The sequence below is a fragment of the Centropristis striata genome, chromosome 13 (assembly GCF_030273125.1).
Source record: "Centropristis striata isolate RG_2023a ecotype Rhode Island chromosome 13, C.striata_1.0, whole genome shotgun sequence".
Lineage (NCBI taxonomy): Eukaryota > Metazoa > Chordata > Actinopteri > Perciformes > Serranidae > Centropristis > Centropristis striata.
In genome coordinates, this window is record NC_081529.1 from 7,752,542 (window position 1) to 7,770,632 (window position 18,091).

At 37.0% G+C, this 18,091-nt stretch overlaps 2 protein-coding genes across 2 annotated transcripts; both read left to right on the forward strand.

The window, feature by feature from the left end:
• The first annotated feature begins 921 nt into the window (after positions 1–921).
• Positions 922–12,768, forward strand: LOC131982713 (MICAL-like protein 1). Its single transcript, XM_059347277.1, has 15 exons — positions 922–1,505; positions 1,938–1,986; positions 2,123–2,264; positions 3,432–3,517; positions 3,599–3,741; positions 4,962–5,569; positions 6,386–6,419; positions 8,558–9,065; positions 9,187–9,309; positions 9,855–9,981; positions 10,078–10,168; positions 10,285–10,358; positions 12,037–12,151; positions 12,252–12,298; positions 12,410–12,768. Exons 1-15 carry the CDS (start codon positions 1,342–1,344, stop codon positions 12,523–12,525), a joined length of 2,427 nt encoding a protein of 808 aa, XP_059203260.1. The 5' UTR covers positions 922–1,341; the 3' UTR covers positions 12,526–12,768.
• Positions 12,769–14,189: 1,421 nt separating this feature from the next.
• Positions 14,190–17,757, forward strand: polr2f (RNA polymerase II, I and III subunit F). Its single transcript, XM_059347293.1, has 5 exons — positions 14,190–14,357; positions 14,543–14,612; positions 16,415–16,545; positions 16,978–17,049; positions 17,187–17,757. Exons 1-5 carry the CDS (start codon positions 14,338–14,340, stop codon positions 17,275–17,277), a joined length of 384 nt encoding a protein of 127 aa, XP_059203276.1. The 5' UTR covers positions 14,190–14,337; the 3' UTR covers positions 17,278–17,757.
• Positions 17,758–18,091: the final 334 nt, after the last annotated feature.

Genomic DNA, 18,091 nt, shown 5'->3' on the forward strand with positions numbered 1-18,091 from the left:
TTTTTTTTTGCTGACATCCAAAATGAACAATGCTTTCAAAGCACAAGTTTCACTAAAAGTTGACATAACCTACTCTGTGCATACCCATCAAGAAATTATTATTTCACTATAACTATTAAAACAAATATTCAGGTTTTATTACTTTTTTCTCTCTTGAAATTAGGTCTAATTTTGTATATTTGACTAAAATTGACCAATAATAATGAAAAAAAATATGAAAATAATATATCAATTTTTTTTGGTCATGAGTTGCCTTAAAAGGTAAAAAGAAAAAAGAAAAAAGTTGGTAATAATTTTTTTCTACATGTCGTAAAACCAGTCTAATGTCATGGGGTCCTTTTTGACCCCTGAAGAGCATGGGTGTTATATTTTTTTTATTTTTGCTGACATCCAAAAATGAACAATACTTTCAAAACATAAGTTTTACTAAAAGTTGACATAACCTACTACCATCCCATCAAGAAATTATTATTTCACTATAACTATATTTTTTTTAAATATTCAGGTTTTATGACTTTTTTTCTCTTGAAATGGGGTCTAATTTTGTATATTTGACTAAAATTGACCAATAATAATGGGGAAAAAAATATGAAAATTATATACCAATGTGTTGGTCATGAGTTGCCTTAAAAGGTGAAAAAAGTTGGTAATAATTTTTTTCTACATGTCCTAAAACCAGTCTAATGTCATGGGGTCCTTTTTGACCCCTGAGGACCATTGGTGTTATACTTTTTTTTAGCAGTACACAAGGGTTAATCACATATCGCTGCCACTTAGTTAATAGAAAAAAAGAAGAGTGGAGAAATAAATCTGTAACCAGAAACCTCTCCTTCCTAATTATAGAGAGCAGCAGCGGCTCGGTGTCGCCCTCCAGCGGCAGCTATTGTGCATTTCACTCAACGTGGAGCACAACAAGAAGGACTACCGCAAGTAACGGGATTTGGTTCAAATGTACACCCATTTTATTGAATCTACCAGGAGTCTTTGGGTTACTGCAGAGGTTTTTGACCACAGTTGGCCTCTTTCAGAAGCTCTTTTGTGGTTTGTTGTGAAAACTTGGCGTGAGTGAGGAAAGCCGTTAGTTGTGGCTGGAAACTGAAGCAAGGTGAAGTCGCTCCGTTTGTATTTGACAACGTACGAGAGGAGAAATATGATAGAAATAGGTTCTAACTTCCTTCCTGCTGCTCCACCGACTCGATGCGCAGGTCTGTCCGCAGGTTTTCTGCATAAGAAGTAGCTTGCATGGGTAGTAGGTGCTCGTTTCCTGTTTCCTCTCAAAGCCAAACCTGCCCAGCTTCATCTGATCTCTAACTTGTGAAGTGCCATGATCATCCGGCCCACATGTCAAATCTCACACAAGAAATGGCATCACAGAAGACTGTGCAGGAGTGGTGCTGCATCACATGCGCCAATTATCCCAATGTGGAAATAAAAAACATGTCAACCTCATTCAGGGATGGACTTGCTTTTTGTGCCATCATCCACAAACACCGACCTGACTTGATGTAAGTAGACTTGTAGTTTCATAGCATTTCAAGTGCATTCATCCCATATTATGACTTTTCTAACATTGTAAACACATTGTGGGGGTCCTGTCCAGGATGTATTTGTCCTCTTTGTGGGGCTGCACCAGATTGACTGATGTGCTGTCTAATCTGGAGAAGACCTGCACACTGTGTCTAATCTGCTTAATCTGTCTCTGTCCCTCTGTTTAACCTTTTCTTGTCCAGTTTAATGGGATTAGTCGGTTTGTTTTACCTCTAACAAACAGTGATTGAACTAGAATGATCAAATTAAATATCTGAACTTCCACTGTGTTTTGCGTGTGCAGCTCTTTACTCTATGTCCCTGGAGTCTCTGATTGATCAACTACTGTTGTTTGTTTGTGATTTTGTCTTTTCATCATCAGCTAATCTATTTTCTTCACTTTGCTCCAGAGATTTCAGCTCCCTCTCCAAAGATAATGTGTTTCAAAATAACAAACTGGTGAGTCATTTCTATCTGTCTCTGTCTATGTCTGTCTCTCTCAAGACTGTAAACAAACAAAAAGAAGAAGTCAACTCCTATTTTTTTTACACTCGTCTACCTTCATTCTCTGTTTCTCTTTCATGGTTTCCTGTAGGCTTTTGAGATTGCAGAGAGGAAGCTGGGCATCCCTGCATTACTGGACCCAAAGGACTTGGTTTCTACCAAGGTTCCTGACTGTCTGAGCGTCATCACCTATCTGTCCCAGTACTACCACTTCTTCAACAGGAAGTCTTATGGTGTGCTGAGTATAATGTCTCTTTCTGTTTCACAGCTCTTTGTCAGATGCTTTTATTCAGAGCTGCATGCAGATAATCAGCAAGTGGAGAAATATTGTCTTGATTGAGCATTTTTAACAAGATACATGATTATTGAAAGACATAATATATTATATATATTTTGTATTGTTTTATATATATATGAATATAATAAATACATAAATAAATACGACTGGATGTGAAAGAGAATATAAATATATTAATAACTGTAAATAAAAATACATAAGTGCGTCAAAATGGTTAAATAAATTAATAAATATTAAAATATTTATTTAAACATTTACAAAGGACTTTTATTTAATAAATTCACATTGATTGATTTATACTACTACTGCTGATAATAAACTATTTAATAACATAGGTATCAAAAACAGGAGACAAAAGGAGCAACAACAATAAAATAATAATATCCTAAAGAGGGTTTTTTTAAAATGGGATATTAATAGAAACCAACCAAGTTATAAATACCATAAAACAAGTATGAGATATATAAAAAGCTATAAACAGCTCCTTTTATAGCCATCCGTTACATTGTTATTATTTGTTAAACTGATAATATATATGTTTATACATATTTATATATTTATTGCCTAATACATTTCAGGATCTATTTCATAGACCTATTGATGTATGTATTTATTATTGAATGAAATAACATTCCATACTTCAATTTCAGCTCTTTTTTTAATACTCTTTTTATTGTTTTTTCATTTTTTCAAGCACAAACGTTAGAAAACAAAAACAAAAACAATTCAGACAACAAAGCACAAAACAAAACAAAAGACGTCCCACCATGAACTAAGTGAGCGTTGCACTATATATTTCTATTTATACATAAAATAGGTAAGTAAATAAAAAGATGACAGGAGACAGGTAAACGAAGAGCACATACATAAAATAAATGAAAGGGCCTCATCTTCCAGGGACAGATGAAGAGTTATAACTTCTGTAAAAAGGAACGCAATGGTTCCCAGATCCTCCAGAACTTTTTTAGAACGATTTGTGATTAAGGTCATGAGTCAACTTCTCCAGAGGAATAAGAGCAGAACATCTTCAGCTTTTTAATCTTAAAGATCACATTTGCCAAACTGTTCTCTCTTTGCTTTCCTTCTCTTGACTTTACAACAGGTCTCCCCAGTTTGAGGTCATCACATGTCACTTCCTTAAACAACCTCTCGAAGAGTAAAACTCCTGATGGTCTGAAGCCCCTGAAGGTAATTTTAATGCACATATATTCCCAGTGTGAACACACCTGTGTTCTCAGTCTCAGTTACTGGTTTCTCTTCTCTTTCCAGAGCCCGACTGAGCCGGAAACCAGCAGAGAAGATCGTTCATCCAGCAGAAGGCCACGGACAGTGTGTGTTTCGTGTTTTATGCCTGTCCACCTCATACAGAGACGTTTGATTGACGGGAAGGTCTACCACCGCAGCTGTTTCAGGTAACAGCACAGTTTACCAGGTAACAGCAGCCTTTCTTTGCTTCTGTTTGGATCCAGACTCGTTCAGTCTGTGTAGAGCTGGTGGAGACAGGCTGCACTTCACACACAAGAATGCGTTTCAGATGTGTTTCAAGTGACCAGAGTGCTCATACTGGGCGTCGCTGCTCACACATGATTATAGCTGAAGGAATCTATATCTGTGCACAGCTATACAGCAGAAGAGAACTGGGTTTGTTTGTTTTTTGTTTCGTTTTAAATCGTCAGAGGACTTTAGAATGAGAAAACATGAGAACGGAGCCTGACTGGTATGGTATTTTTGAGACGATACTAATTCTAGAGGGGAAAAATGACCAATTACTGATATGACAGTTGATATAATGAAAATTTGAGCTGGAATGAAGTCAACCTTTTCTATGTAGATTGTTTACTGATTTTACATTGATATGGCTATGCAAGGGTTTTCATAAACAAATAACTTTATTTAAGAATATTTAAAAAAATATACACATTACAGTGTATTCATTTAATCCTATAAATGAACACAGAGAAAATAAAGAAAAACATAGATATAGCCTAATAAACATAACTAGTGTATGTTTAATATCAGTCAATTGTGGAACATTTTATTAAAGAATTTATATATATAGTAAAATAGTATTTTTTGTTCATTATCAGTCATTTACTGACCATTACGACAAATATAAAAACAAAAGTTAAGTAATTCTGTTTCTTCAGTTCTATCAGTCAATCGCTGACCATAAAATATAATAAAAAGTAAAATAAATTGATAAAAAAAACATCAGTTTATGCTCATTATCAGTCAATTGCTGACCATTACAATAAAAAATAAATTTTAAAAAAGCCAAATAAACATCAATGCATGTTCAGTATTAGTCAATTGCTGACCATTTAAATAAAGAATAAATAAAATTTGAATAAAATAAATAGCGATATGACGCCATTGCTGAATCACCCCAGCATCATTTCCTGCATTATATGTTCTGTAATAACGGTTTCCATATTGCCGCATATCAAAAAAACCAATATACCAAACCAATAGACCCGATTTGTGAGTAATATGCAAATACCAGCCAATAAAATCATCTGACGGATAAATTGCTGTGCCTCTATATAGATATGAGTTATTGAAACGTCAGTGCAGGTTTATCCTTTCTTTCCCTTAATATTCACAACAACACATTTCATTGTTTCTCTTCCAGATGCACAGTGTGCCGCAGCACTCTTTTACCGGGGTCATACACACAGGGAGGAGATGATGGCTCCTTGATCTGCATTCACCACATTACAGACAGTAAAAGTTCTCATGTTGACCTCAGTCAGCAGAGTAGATCCACTGAGAGTCACTTTCAGCCAGGTTACTTTTCTCTGGGCGGGTCGGCTATCAGCAGCGTCCCTCATTACACTAAGACAACAGAGTCACAGGACAGACTGGTTTGTACAACACCGCAGTCAGAGGGGAAGGGAAGGCAGGAGAGAATCAGAGAGCTGAACCACAGAGAAAACAGAGACGCAACTGTTGGCCTAAAGGGCAACGCAACAAAGCCAGCGCCTCCTCAACCTCCTCCAGACACGAGCCTCGAAGGGGCTGGAGAAGCAGAACACGCATCCATCTTGGCAGAAAGCAAGAAACAGCAGGAAGTGGCAAAGACTCAAGAAAGCCGTGAGCTTTCTTCACCGTGTGCACAAGTGACAGAAGGAAGTGGTCGTCCCGTTCCAGCACCCAGGCGAATGTTGGACTCTTCTGGAGCGCCTGTTCCTGCACCCAGGACCAGAACTGCCTCAGGCACCAACAGCTCCCCTGCTGCAGGTAGTAGGTGCTACATTATTTCACTATACTGCCCTACTAAGCCTAACTGCAGTAACTTAAAGATTTAAGTTTGAATTTTGCTTTATTTCAGAGAAATAATTATATAAAAAACACAAAATCCAACTCGAAACCAAGCAGTAATCGCACTTACCACAGTCTGCTTTGGATATATATACTAATTTAAACATAAAAATAATAGAAATAATAAGTTTATTTGAAAGGGAAAGTATTAACTAGATAGTGATTTCGTTAAAAAGTGAGATACAATTATATTAAGACTAAAATATAACATTTCTTTATAATATTAAGCCTAAAATATGCAAATCTTTGAATAGAGTTGTTAAACACTTTTAAATACTCTTATAACGAAATAAATTTGAAAATGTTTATTTACTGAAAATCAAATATAAAAGAAGACAACAACATTGTAGCAAAGTGAGCACCGTGTACACCAGAGTGCAGTCGTTTTTGGGGTCAAAGGTCAAATAAATCATCACGATTTTTGAGCATAATAATTACATCACCAATACATGAAACGGAAATAAGTGTAATATCACTTACCTACCTATAACACATTTGGCTGGCCAGTTAAAACACATTAAAAAACTTTAAACTATTTTTCTCAGTTTTACCCTTTGCGTAGTTACTGCAGTTAGACTTTGTAGGGCAGTATAGCTGCTCAGCTTTTCTCTGAATTACTCCATGCATGTATGTATGCTGATGTACTCTTTTCCTTCACAACGGAGCAAAAAGATAAGGAAAGACATTTTTATTTTTCTCTCTCTTTGTTTTCTTTTCTCTTGTTTCTCTGCACAGGCCAACATAAAGGTTCACCCAACTCATCTCACATGTGAGTGTTCAGAAAGAGTCTGTATTCCTCTTGATTTACTCAGTAAACCTTTGTAACTTACATATTTGAATTTATTAAATATTGACAATAATTAGAATCGTTGTTTATATATATGTATACATTTTAATCTTTAATCTTTTTAATCAAAAGGGGAATATACATTATTCAAATGTTTGCAACATTTTTAAGGTCCCATATTGTAAAAAGTTAGATTTTAATGGGGCTTTTTTTAGATTATAAAGCAGGCCTAGCTGCTGTCTAAATACTGTGAAAGTATAAAAACACTCAATCCACAGAGAAATGCACATAACATGTATTCAGAGACTGTGCCTTTAAACAAGCAGTCAGGACTTCTGCGTGGTTGTGATGTCACATATAAGCTATATTTATTTTTTTATTGTTTATTTGGAAGAGACAGTGCATGTTAATGAACATTTCCAGTACAAGAGCAGAATGTCACAGCAGAACACACCAGAATATAGCCAAAATAACCAAATAACCATATACATCAATATGTCCAAAGTTCATATAAAAACATAGAAAAATAGATACATAAAAACACATGTTAAGTCAAGTTTTAGGACTTATAAAGAGCCTGCAAGTGTGTGCAGGTTTGGTTTGACCTCAGCCATCCTCAGCCTTTAGATGTTTTATATATAGGTAGAAAGTGCCACTAGTGCTGTTACAGTCATTCCCCAGCTGCAATGATGGTGCAGAGATGCAAAGAAATGCAGATGTAGACCCTAAAACACAGAGCAGAGAGGGCTTTTTGGGAAGGGAGGTTTATGAAGACAGGAGCCAAAACAATAAACTTATTTTTTTACCTTCAAGCATTTAAACATGTACTAGTTGAAACCAATAATAAAAGTATGAACCTGAAATGGGCATAATAGACCCTTTTAGCATCAGATGCAGGGTTCTTTATAAAAATATTGAGACGTATGTTGAGAAATGCATTGAGGAAACCTTTAAAATGAAATTATCTGACTCCAACAGTAAATCCTCATCTATTTCTCTGCGCCGATCGTTTGATGGGGATGATGAGCAGGAGACGTCCCAGTTCTCAGTTTAACTTCATTTTATTACAATACGTCAAGAAATGTGTAGTTACAGAGTCTCTGGGTTCAATCTACACGTCCCTGACATGACTTTAGGCTGGTCAGTTCATGAAGGCCGAACCCGTCTACTTTCCCTCAAACCCTTTTTATAACCTAACCGAGGTTTAATAAGAATGTAGGTAGATCTCTCCAGAAGTGCCTCCTTTTAATCCGTTGATTTGTCAGTTTATTGCATACATGGACATGTCATGTCGCCAAGCAGAGAAGATGGTTATCTTTCTGCTCATCATGTCTGTGACCTGACCTGTTAACAAAACTTTCAAAACATAAACTCCTGCCTTGATAGGACTTGCAGAGATATTATTGGACACAGATTTGGCAACAAAACAATAAAACATAAAATATATCTTTTTGTGATTATAGAATCTTACTCTAAATGCTCCATGCATGGTGTGTTCACTTGTGTGTAAAAAAGGATGGGTTAAATGCAGAGGTTGAATTTCCCCATTGTGGGATTAACAAAGTAAATAATCTTAATCTTAATCTCTTAATCTTAAAAGGAAGTTTAAGTAGATGCAGTAAATGTATTTAGTTTAATCATAGTTTAAAAACCATAGTAGCACATGATCATTGTATCAAAGCATATTGCATGCACAGAGAGGTCACACACACACATATAGTGAATTACGCATGCATGGATAGTGATGTTCGTCACACAGAGACAGAATAAGAGACGGAATAACAGATTATTCTAACACGTACCACAATAATAATAATAACTAGAAAATTTCCTCTGGGGAAATTCTGAAAGGGCCACGGGGGCTACTGCCGGTGTGTGTACACTATGATGAGATTTCAAACTATGCCCTTTAACCTCAAAATGTGTGTGTGTGTGTGTGTGTGTGTGTGTATCTGTAACTGTAATCACATCAAGGATCACGCCCCGAGCACTGGTCCCTACAGCTATTGCTGCATGGTACCAGTGCTCGGTGCGATTGCCCCGTGGCCCTAATAATAATAATAATAATAATAATAAAGTGACTTCATCTCTTAAAGCACCTTTTGTCTTTCCCCTCGTAGCACCAGCCCGGCCCGGGGTAGTCCTAAAATACAAACCAACCATCCATGGATGACCATCGTCCACCCCGGGCCCTGGACCCAGCTGCCCCCAGCTCCAGCACCAGTACCCACGCCTCGATCCAAGTCTGTTTCAAAACTGCGGAGGCCGTGTAAGAGACCCACAGTGCCTCCTCCTCCCAATCCATTTGGAGAGGACGAGGACGAGGACACGAAGGAAAAGGCCGCTACACCTGGCACGGTTTGTTCAAGTGGCGCTGAAAATACTGATAGTAATGTGGGAGCTTCAAGTGAACCAGCTGGAGATACTAGTCAACTGGGTCTGTCAGATTTGGATGAAACTGAACCCACAAAAGGTCCAAAACCACATGTGGCTGAAGCGTCGCAGAGTCACATTCTATCCAGGAGTGTGTCTGTGCCGGCCATCACATCTGCACACTGTCAGAGTTCCCTTTTGCGTTTTGACTCAACAGAGGAAAATAAATCTGATCAGTTCTCCAGTCAAAGCAAGGTATGAGGACAGATAGAGTCTCGCTGTTAATAATGAAATCTAAATGTTTTCTTCTTCAGTCACAGACTTTTCAAGACAAACACATATAGTTCACCTAAAAAGTTCCATTTTCTTTCCATAGCTGGCCTGCAAGGAGAATCCTTTTGATCGAAAACCTGCGATGTCCAAGTCAAAGACCTTTCAGGACCTGCCATCAACACGGGCCCCTGCCCCCGGACACGGCTTCCCACTCATCAAGAGGAAGGTACGATGGAAAGATCTAGAGCTCAGAAGGAACAAACAATAAAAATAACCTCTTTTGTGTTTAGAGGACAAACATGTCCAACTCCAAAAACTGCAATAAAAATGTATTATTTGTTTTTTCTGGGTTTTCTCCGGGAGTCTGGGATATGTCAATGATTGGCACTACATTTTGATTTTTGGATTTGATTTTGACACTGCAGAGCTCCATAATACAGCAGCAATAACTTTTGTGGAAACTAGGAAAATAGCTAAATTGATGCCATATGCATAAATATTCCCTTGTAGGCCACATGGATTTTATTTGTGATTAAATTACATATACTGACACGTTGCTCCCAAAAAGTTTAGGTTTGCCTCCACATCATCATCTTCAATCCTAATAAAAGGATGTGTTATTAAATTGATCATTTTAAACACTGATTGTTTCAGCTTTATCACAAGGGTTTGTCATTCGGGATGGATTATTCTGGTGTAACTTCCTGCTTGGTTTTGCAGAAGTTCTGCATAGTATTTTTGTGTGAGTGAGTTTTTGATGTTGCTTGTCAGGTGCAGACGGACCAGAATGTGTCCAAAGAAGACCTGCAGGTGGAGATCAGGGAACTGGACAAACAACTGGAGGCACTGGAACAAAGAGGAGTGGAACTGGAGGGGAATCTCAGAGACGAAAAGAATGGTTAACCAAATGTTTCCTGCTGGTTCTTGTGAATGTCGTGTGCATGAATACAAACCCTGTAATAGGGATGTTTATGGGTCGTTCTTTTTGTTCTAGATGTCGAGGAGGAGCAAATGCTGATGGAGTGGTTCTCTCTGGTCCATGAGAGACATGTTCTGGTGTGCAGAGAAACAGAGCTGGTTTATCTGTAAGTACACTAGACCAGGACAGGGATTGTGAAAGTGCATCTTACTCTGCATTGAAAAGGTTACATGGTTGTGGTAATGTGAGGTTTCTTGAACGTTGTGCTGTGCCTTTTCTCAGAACAAAGCAGCACAAATTAGAGGAACGACAGGCAGATGTGGAGTACGAGCTCAGATGTCTCCTTAATAAACCAGGTCAGTGTGCAACTGTGTTCTCCACTTTTTATGACCATAATAACAATTATTTATCTAAAAAACAACAGTGGAAACGCTGGTGGGAAACTCTGGAATGATTAAGGAAAGTGATTCACAACTAGGAGTAGGCTACCTGCTGTAATAATACCATTGCCATCTAAAATAAGATATATATTACATTTACATTTACATTTAGTCATTTAGCTTTTATCCAAAGCGACTTACAGGAAAAAAGGGGAACAATCCAGGTATAGTGCAATAAGAGCCATTAGTGCAGCAATATTATTATTATATATTATTATAACCAACCTAAATATGAGTGTGTGGATAAATGCATATGACAGAGCTGTGATGATACCTTAAACCAAAAATGTTTCTTTCTAAAATTTCTTATGTGTTGCTACAACCTTAGTTTGATGTCTAGGGGACACAGGAAGTAACGTACAATGAGTAAATCCAAAACTAGGCAGAAAATAGCTGCTGGGACACTAGGTTTAACAATGATCATATTTATTAACATACAGAGATAAACCAACCAAACACTACAGAAAAAAGGGAGCAACTAAATCATCAGGGTCTCTTAGGCCAAAATAACAAACAAAGATCAACCACAAACTGGAAAATAAGATTCAGCTAAATCTACCAAACAAAACAGACAATACTAAGAAATACTCGATTTCTGCAACTTTTTTGCCTCTACTGGACTACAGTGATCTGCTTTTCATGAATGCAACTAATCAGAGACTTAAGAAGTTGGACTGTGTTTATCATTGTGCTCTGTGTTTCATTACTGGCTTGGAAATCGTACACATCATTGTACTCTGTATGCCACGGCTAAAATGCCGTCTTTGTATGTTTGCAGGCTCTCATTGGTTAGTTTTTATCTATAAATGTATTCTTGGGCTGCTCCCCTCTTACCTGTGTGCATACATGTGTCGAAACCAAGCTAAACATGGTCTACACTCGCAAAATATTGTACTGATGCTGGTACCAAGAGTGAGAACTGAATTAGGTGAGAAAGCTTTTAGTTACGCCCCTTTATCATGGAACAATCTGCAAAAAGAATTGGAATGGTCTGAATTGATCACAATCGGTGAATTTAAATCGACTCTAAAGGATAAATAATTAATTTCTCTTGGTCTGTGTGACTGTTCCTTATAAGTCTCTACTAAGGCTCCTTCAGTGTTGTTGTGATGCTGTATTTGTATTTAATTGCTATGATAACCGTGTTTGAATGTTGTAACTTGTCTCTTTTTATGCTGCTTTCTTGGCCAGGTCAAGAAAGCAGCATAAAAAGAAAAGAAAAAAAAGGTTTTTAAATCTCAACTTGACTTTTACCTGTTAAATAAAGGATATATATATTAAGCTTTCTAACTAAGCAAAAACAGGAGAAAAGGGGTTAACAAAAATGGCAGAGAACCCCTACCAGGCTTCCAGACACACTTGGCAAAACAAATTGACTCACAATATAGCTGTGACAAAACACTATTTTTCTCTGCTCTAATCAAACAAGACAAAGATAAATAAGCATATATCTTAATCATAAATCAGAAACCTGAAACCTCACTGGGTACAGTTTCCTGGATGTGGTGAATGTGATGTCGTGCAAAGGAGAGATAGGCAGTGTTTCGTTTTGTCTTGTTTTTTTAATGTCGCACGCCATCGTCTTCACACTCAGAGAGCGACTGGAGTGAGGAGGATCGAGGTCTAGAGCAGCAGCTGATGGATGAGCTGGTCGCCATCATCGAACAGAGGAACCAGATCGTCAGCAGCTTGGATCAGGACAGGCAGAGGTGCACAGAAATAAATAAATAAATAAAAACACATGGGGCATTCACATCCATACATTTTTTATATTGAAAAGTACAAATGCAGCTGTGTTTTTCTGATTAGGGAAAGAGAAGAAGATCTGCTGTTGGAGTCCATGATGAAGAACAAAAGTAAGATTTTTTTTTATATTAAAAAAATCCCCTTAACTTTTTCAGACTGTGGTGTGTATTCTCCTGTCCATGTCTCTCCTTTAAAACACACTTGAAAATTTCTCTCCTCAGACCTCCAGAAAGAAGGATTTAAAGAGGTTAAGAAGTCAAAAGGAAAGTTCAAGTCCATAAAGATGTTTAAGAGGCTGAACCATAAAGCAGAGAGCAGCAAAGACTATCATGCATAGCACTATCATGACTGCGGAAATTCTTACGTCCAGGCAAATAAAAATGTGGTGGTAAAGTAGAATATGGTCACAATTATGAAACAGTTTATGAATTTTATGAGGCTGTGTTATAAATGAACATTTTCTCTTTCATGTTTCTTTACTTGCCCTATGTCCTGTATGCAACCACTATTTATGTTATTATTTTTTATGTTATTAAATACTTGCATTAGTTGAAGTATGCAATAAATATGTATTTGGAGAGTTATGTCTTTTCTATGCAGAATAATTGTATATTTTATGTTAAAGCAGCATTGTAATAAATCAGTTATTGAACATGCTGAACAAACTCAAGATATCAGTCAGTTAAAACCAACTTGTCTGGAAGTGTTTAATGAAAAACAACATATATCCAGAACTCATTAACCAATGTTATGATTAGAAAAACACTGGAGAGAGGAGCTTGGAAATTCTCAAAAAGCTGAAATAAGTAATGCAATTACTCTATCCTAGATGTAAACTTCCATTACGTGAAATTATGATTCATGCTTTGAGAATTTTGTTCAATACTATTTATTTAAGGCAGATCATTTAGGTTCAAAGGTCAGTATTTTTCAGTACTGAATATTGACATGCTTTTAAGGGAGTCTTGATTTGTTTCTGACTAGCAGTAACTACGCAAAGGATAAAACTGAGAAAAACTGCTTTAAAGTTTTTTAAAACTTTTTTTGGGTTATAAGTAGGTAAGTCATTTATGACTCAGTTTTATGCTAAAAAATCATGATGATTCATTTGACCCTTGACCCCAAAAATGTTGTTACTGCACTCTGGTTTTGCATTACTGTAAAGTCATCTAAAAGTAAAGCGAAAACGGAGTGCAGTAACTGCAATGTTGTTGTCTTCTTACAGCTTTTATATTTTGTTTTCAGTGAATAAACATTTTCAAATGGAATTTGTTGTAAGTGTATTTAGAAATGTTCAACAACTCTATTCAAAGATTTGTGTATTTTAGACTTAATATGATAAAGTAATGTTATATTTTAGTCTTAATATGATTTTACCTCACTTTTTTTTACTAAATCACTATTTAGATAATAATTTCCTTATCAAATAAACGTATCATTTCTATTATTCTTGTCTTTACTATTCAACACAATGAAAATAAATACAAGGCTACACTGCATCACAGTAGACCACCTCATGCGGTCTTCTTTGGTTTTATGTTTAAATTCGTATATATATCCAAAGCAGACTGTTGTAAGTGCAATTACTGCTGTCTGCTTTGGTTTTGAGTTGTATTTTGTAGTTCCTGCAAATTGTATATAATTATTTCTCTGAAATAAAGCAAAATTGAAATCTAAAACTTTGTTGCAAGATAAAACAGACATCAAGGAGTTCATTTTTAATTATAACTCAATTTCGACCAATAACGTAGTTACTGCAGTTAGGCTTTGTAGGGCAGTCTAGAGCTGCAAGATCAAGCCTAGCAGTCCAGATAAAATAAAAATAATTAGCTATTAAAGTTATGGAGAAATGACCTGCAGCATACTGGTGATTTAAAATCACATTAAACAACAGTTCATAACACAAAATAATTATTTTATCACATAAGACTAAAGAATGCTCGCTTTTACTTTTGTAAACACGAATTTAGCGGGACAAGCGGAACGAAAAACAAACGTACCTCCGAATGGCCCGGAATATTTACCAACGGACCAAGCTGCCGGAAGTTAAAGGTTTCTAACGTTCATGTGGATTCTTGTTGACAACAAAAAGTGTCTCTGAACATTTTTAAATATAAAGGTTTCATATATACGAGCGTCAAAATAAAAAATGTCCGACAACGAAGATAAGTAAGTGACGACACACAGCATTAACATGTGAAATCAAACTGCGTGTCTTTCTAACAGGAGACAACGTGGGCGAACGTTAATATTACAGCTAGCTAACGTGTAGCTGCTAGCGAGCTGTTATATGGTAATAAAGTTGTCATGGATTTGTGGTCTTTGTGGTAACTCTTTTCATGTCAAATTTGTAGCTTCGACGACGGAGACTTTGATGATGCTGAGGAGGATGAAGGATTAGATGACCTGGAGAACGTGGAAGATGTAAGTTCAACGTTTAATTATATTATATGATAATTGTTTCTTGTGTTCTCACAAGCATTTAGCTTTCGTGTAACCCAGTGGTAGGAAACCTTCACTAACAAAAGAGCAATTGATGACCAAAATAAGCGAAGCAATCTCAGAATGGAGCCACAAATGTTTTGAGCCTTACAATGAAGACAAAACAGCCTTATTTGAAGTCTAAATTAGCCTACCAACATTACTAATAGGTCACAATGAGCAGTTATTAATATTTTGTCAGAATGCAGTGAGGACCCAAGTTCAAATAAGTGGCTGGACTCCTGAGAAAGATCTCAGAAAAGCTAGGGAAACTCAAAACTAGACTTTAATTTGGGAAAATGTAGAGGTTAGGGTGCTGGGCCGTACACTTTCATGAGCTATGATGCACATTTTAGTTGACTAAAATGTTAAAAGGAAATGTGTCTGCTGTTTATGAACCACACATTTTTACAATTGAAGAATACAAATTGATTTGGGACCTCAAAGAGTTAACAGGCCGTACAGGGTCCGACCCTCTGTCCTTTGACCCTCACAGCGGACAAGGAAAAACACCTTTAGACAGTTTTACTGTCATTCAAACACAGCACGGAAGAATGAAATATAGTTTCCTAGATCTCGGTTAATGTTACAAATTTAAAAATATTTATAAAAAATGTAATGTCAGTACCTAAATAAATAAAACTAAAACAAGACAAGATTTGCACAACCTATAGCAGCAGCAGCAGGAGCGAAATTCAAGGGTGCAGCAAAACAGTATATCAGCAGCTGGTAAAGTGACACGAGGACATGATTGAAGTGCAGTAGGGCTGCAACTAATAATTTCCATTTTTGATTAATCTGTCGATTATTTTAACGATTAATCGATTAGATGTTTGGTCAATTAAATGTTAAAAAATATCAATCAGTGTTTCCAAAACCACAAGATGACGTCCTCAAATCTCTTGTTTTGTCCACAAACCGAAGAGATATTTAGTTTATTGTCATAAAGGAACAAAGAAACCAGAAATATTCACATTGAAGAAGCTGCAATCAGAGAATTTGGACTTGAAAAAACTGCTGAAACCAATTATTCGATTATCAAAATTGTTGACGATTAATTCAATAATCGATTTTTGGAAGATTAATCGAATAGTTGTTGCAGCTCTGAAGTACAGTGTTAGTGTAGTGTAGGGGGACGTATGGGTGCTGGTGCAATGTTCAGTGCACAGGTGGTGGAGCTGTTTAAGGGGGAGAATAAAAAAAACTCAGGGAGAGCAACAGAGGAGGGATTCCCCTCCCAGGATGGACAGACGAGCAATAGATGTTGTTTATTCAGAACAAATCAGCAGAGTAAAATAGGGGGGACACAAAGACAGAGAAGGGGATGAGCAATGACAACAATCAAATAACATTAATAGTAGCAATAGAACAAAAGGAATAGAAAAAATGGTAACAGTCATAGTAGCAGTGAAAATAAGATGACAGCAGAAGTGTCTGTAGCAGTAGCAATAAGAATACAAAGGTTGACTTATACTGGTATAGTGGGTTTCTAGCCGGATCGCAGCAACAGTCCGGACCCAACCATGATCCCTGTTGAGGATCATAGTATTAGTAGTAGTGATGAGATGAATCATGCATAACCATTACAACAGTCATGGCAACAGTCCTAGCCCAACTGTGATCCATGCTGATGATGAGAGTAATAATGGGTGACGAGCAAGACCGTCTTTCTGTTAATGCTGTTCTTTATGAAACTATGAGTTGGAGCATATTTACTGAGTCCAAACCTGCTTACTTGTGTGCAGGAGGACCAGGAGAACGTGCAGATCCTTCCAGCAGGAGAGGGGCAGCAGGCCAACCAGAAGAGGATCACAACACCTTACATGACCAAATATGAGAGAGCCAGAGTGCTCGGGACCCGAGCTCTCCAGATAGCGTGAGTGTTTTTGATAGATGTTGACCTACACACTGTAACCTTATGTCATGAGTCCAGTGTCCTGAATTCAGATCTGGCCTCTGACCTTTGACCCCTGTTGACGCACTCTTTTACACTGTTGCTTTCTGTGTTCACCGCATTTTGGCCACGGCATGGAGCTGAGAGGGCTGTGTGTGAGGATAGCAACCTATTAGCCACAATGCTGTTGATTTGTGTGACTAAACATGTGTGGTTCCTATAAAAGACTGTGGATGTGTCTTCTTGTCTTCAGCACCATTTTAGCACCATTACTCAATCCTAAATATCTTGTAGGAGGGTTTAGATGTTTGGAGGTAACGTTATCAGGTATAGGCGTTTTTAATAGGGTCTGCCACAAATATATTGACAAATTCAGCATTTGCTGAACCTGTCTGTGTGTTGATTTTCTAACAGGATGTGTGCACCAGTCATGGTTGAGCTGGAGGGAGAAACAGACCCCTTGCAAATAGCTATGAAAGAGCTGAAGTAAGTGATACTGTAACTGTAACTGATCATTGATGCTTTATTAGATAATATAACTGCATCTTGAGTGATCTTTGATGTAAAGCTTCTCTGTGCTGCTCAATGTCTCACTGTGAGTTTTGCTTGAACTTCTCCAACAGGAGCAGAAAGATCCCCATCATCATCCGCAGGTACCTTCCAGATGGGAGTTATGAGGACTGGGGCTGTGACGAGCTCATCATTACTGATTAAATCACTCACCCAGTCTGCACTGATAAAATAGTATATGCTGGTTCAGCCCCACCATTGCATCAGGTCAGTCAGCGACACAAACCCAGAAGGCTGATGGAAGTATCACCCACCTGTTCATGCTTCAGTTTGATCCACTAACATCGATCACATCAGGTGACTCTGTGAGTCGGGGAAATATAACTACATAAAATGTACTGAACAGACACAAGAAGATGAAGTAAAATCTAAACAGTGTGTTGCTTGCAGGGTTATAATCCTGTGATCAGACTTGTTACATCTCAAGTTCAAAAATCTTCTTTTTTTAACAGTTGCAGTCTCATTTAGAGCCACAAGGGGGAAATGTAACTTAAGTCAAACATTTACTTTGTTTTACAAAATATTCCTGTGTTGTAATTATTCCATTTGTTGTTTGGAAAGAGAGAGGTGGTTAGTATGAAAGAACTCTTTTATTGTTATTAATAAACTCTTTTGTATAAATTACCATGTGTCACTCATAACACAATGAACCTCATTTGAAGTTGTAGTATGGGTCAATGTCTGTGTCACAGAGATTTAACCGTATAATTATGCAGTAAGTTACTTAAACCAGAGCAAGTTGGAAGTCATGCCTTTATATGACCTACATAAGCAAACAAGACCATTAGCAAGAAGATTAGTAATTTATGTACACTGTAAAAAAAGATAAACAATAGCTACTCAATAAAATTGAGGCAACAGATTGCACGCAATATTATTAATTAAATCTAACTACGTTACAAGTTCAGTTAATAACAACTTAACAGGAAGTGGCTGTCATTTAAAAATGGACTAATTA

Excerpts from the sequence above, each read along its gene's own strand:
- LOC131982713 (XM_059347277.1), top strand. The coding sequence starts at position 1,342 with ATGTCAAATCTCACACAAGAAATGGCATCACAGAAGACTGTGCAGGAG. Across the intron at positions 9,066-9,186 it reads AGTTCTCCAGTCAAAGCAAG|CTGGCCTGCAAGGAGAATCC; the intron begins GTATGAGGACAG and ends TTCTTTCCATAG. Across the intron at positions 9,310-9,854 it reads TCCCACTCATCAAGAGGAAG|GTGCAGACGGACCAGAATGT; the intron begins GTACGATGGAAA and ends GTTGCTTGTCAG.
- polr2f (XM_059347293.1), top strand. The coding sequence starts at position 14,338 with ATGTCCGACAACGAAGATAA. Across the intron at positions 14,613-16,414 it reads ACCTGGAGAACGTGGAAGAT|GAGGACCAGGAGAACGTGCA; the intron begins GTAAGTTCAACG and ends ACTTGTGTGCAG. Across the intron at positions 17,050-17,186 it reads ATAGCTATGAAAGAGCTGAA|GAGCAGAAAGATCCCCATCA; the intron begins GTAAGTGATACT and ends CTTCTCCAACAG.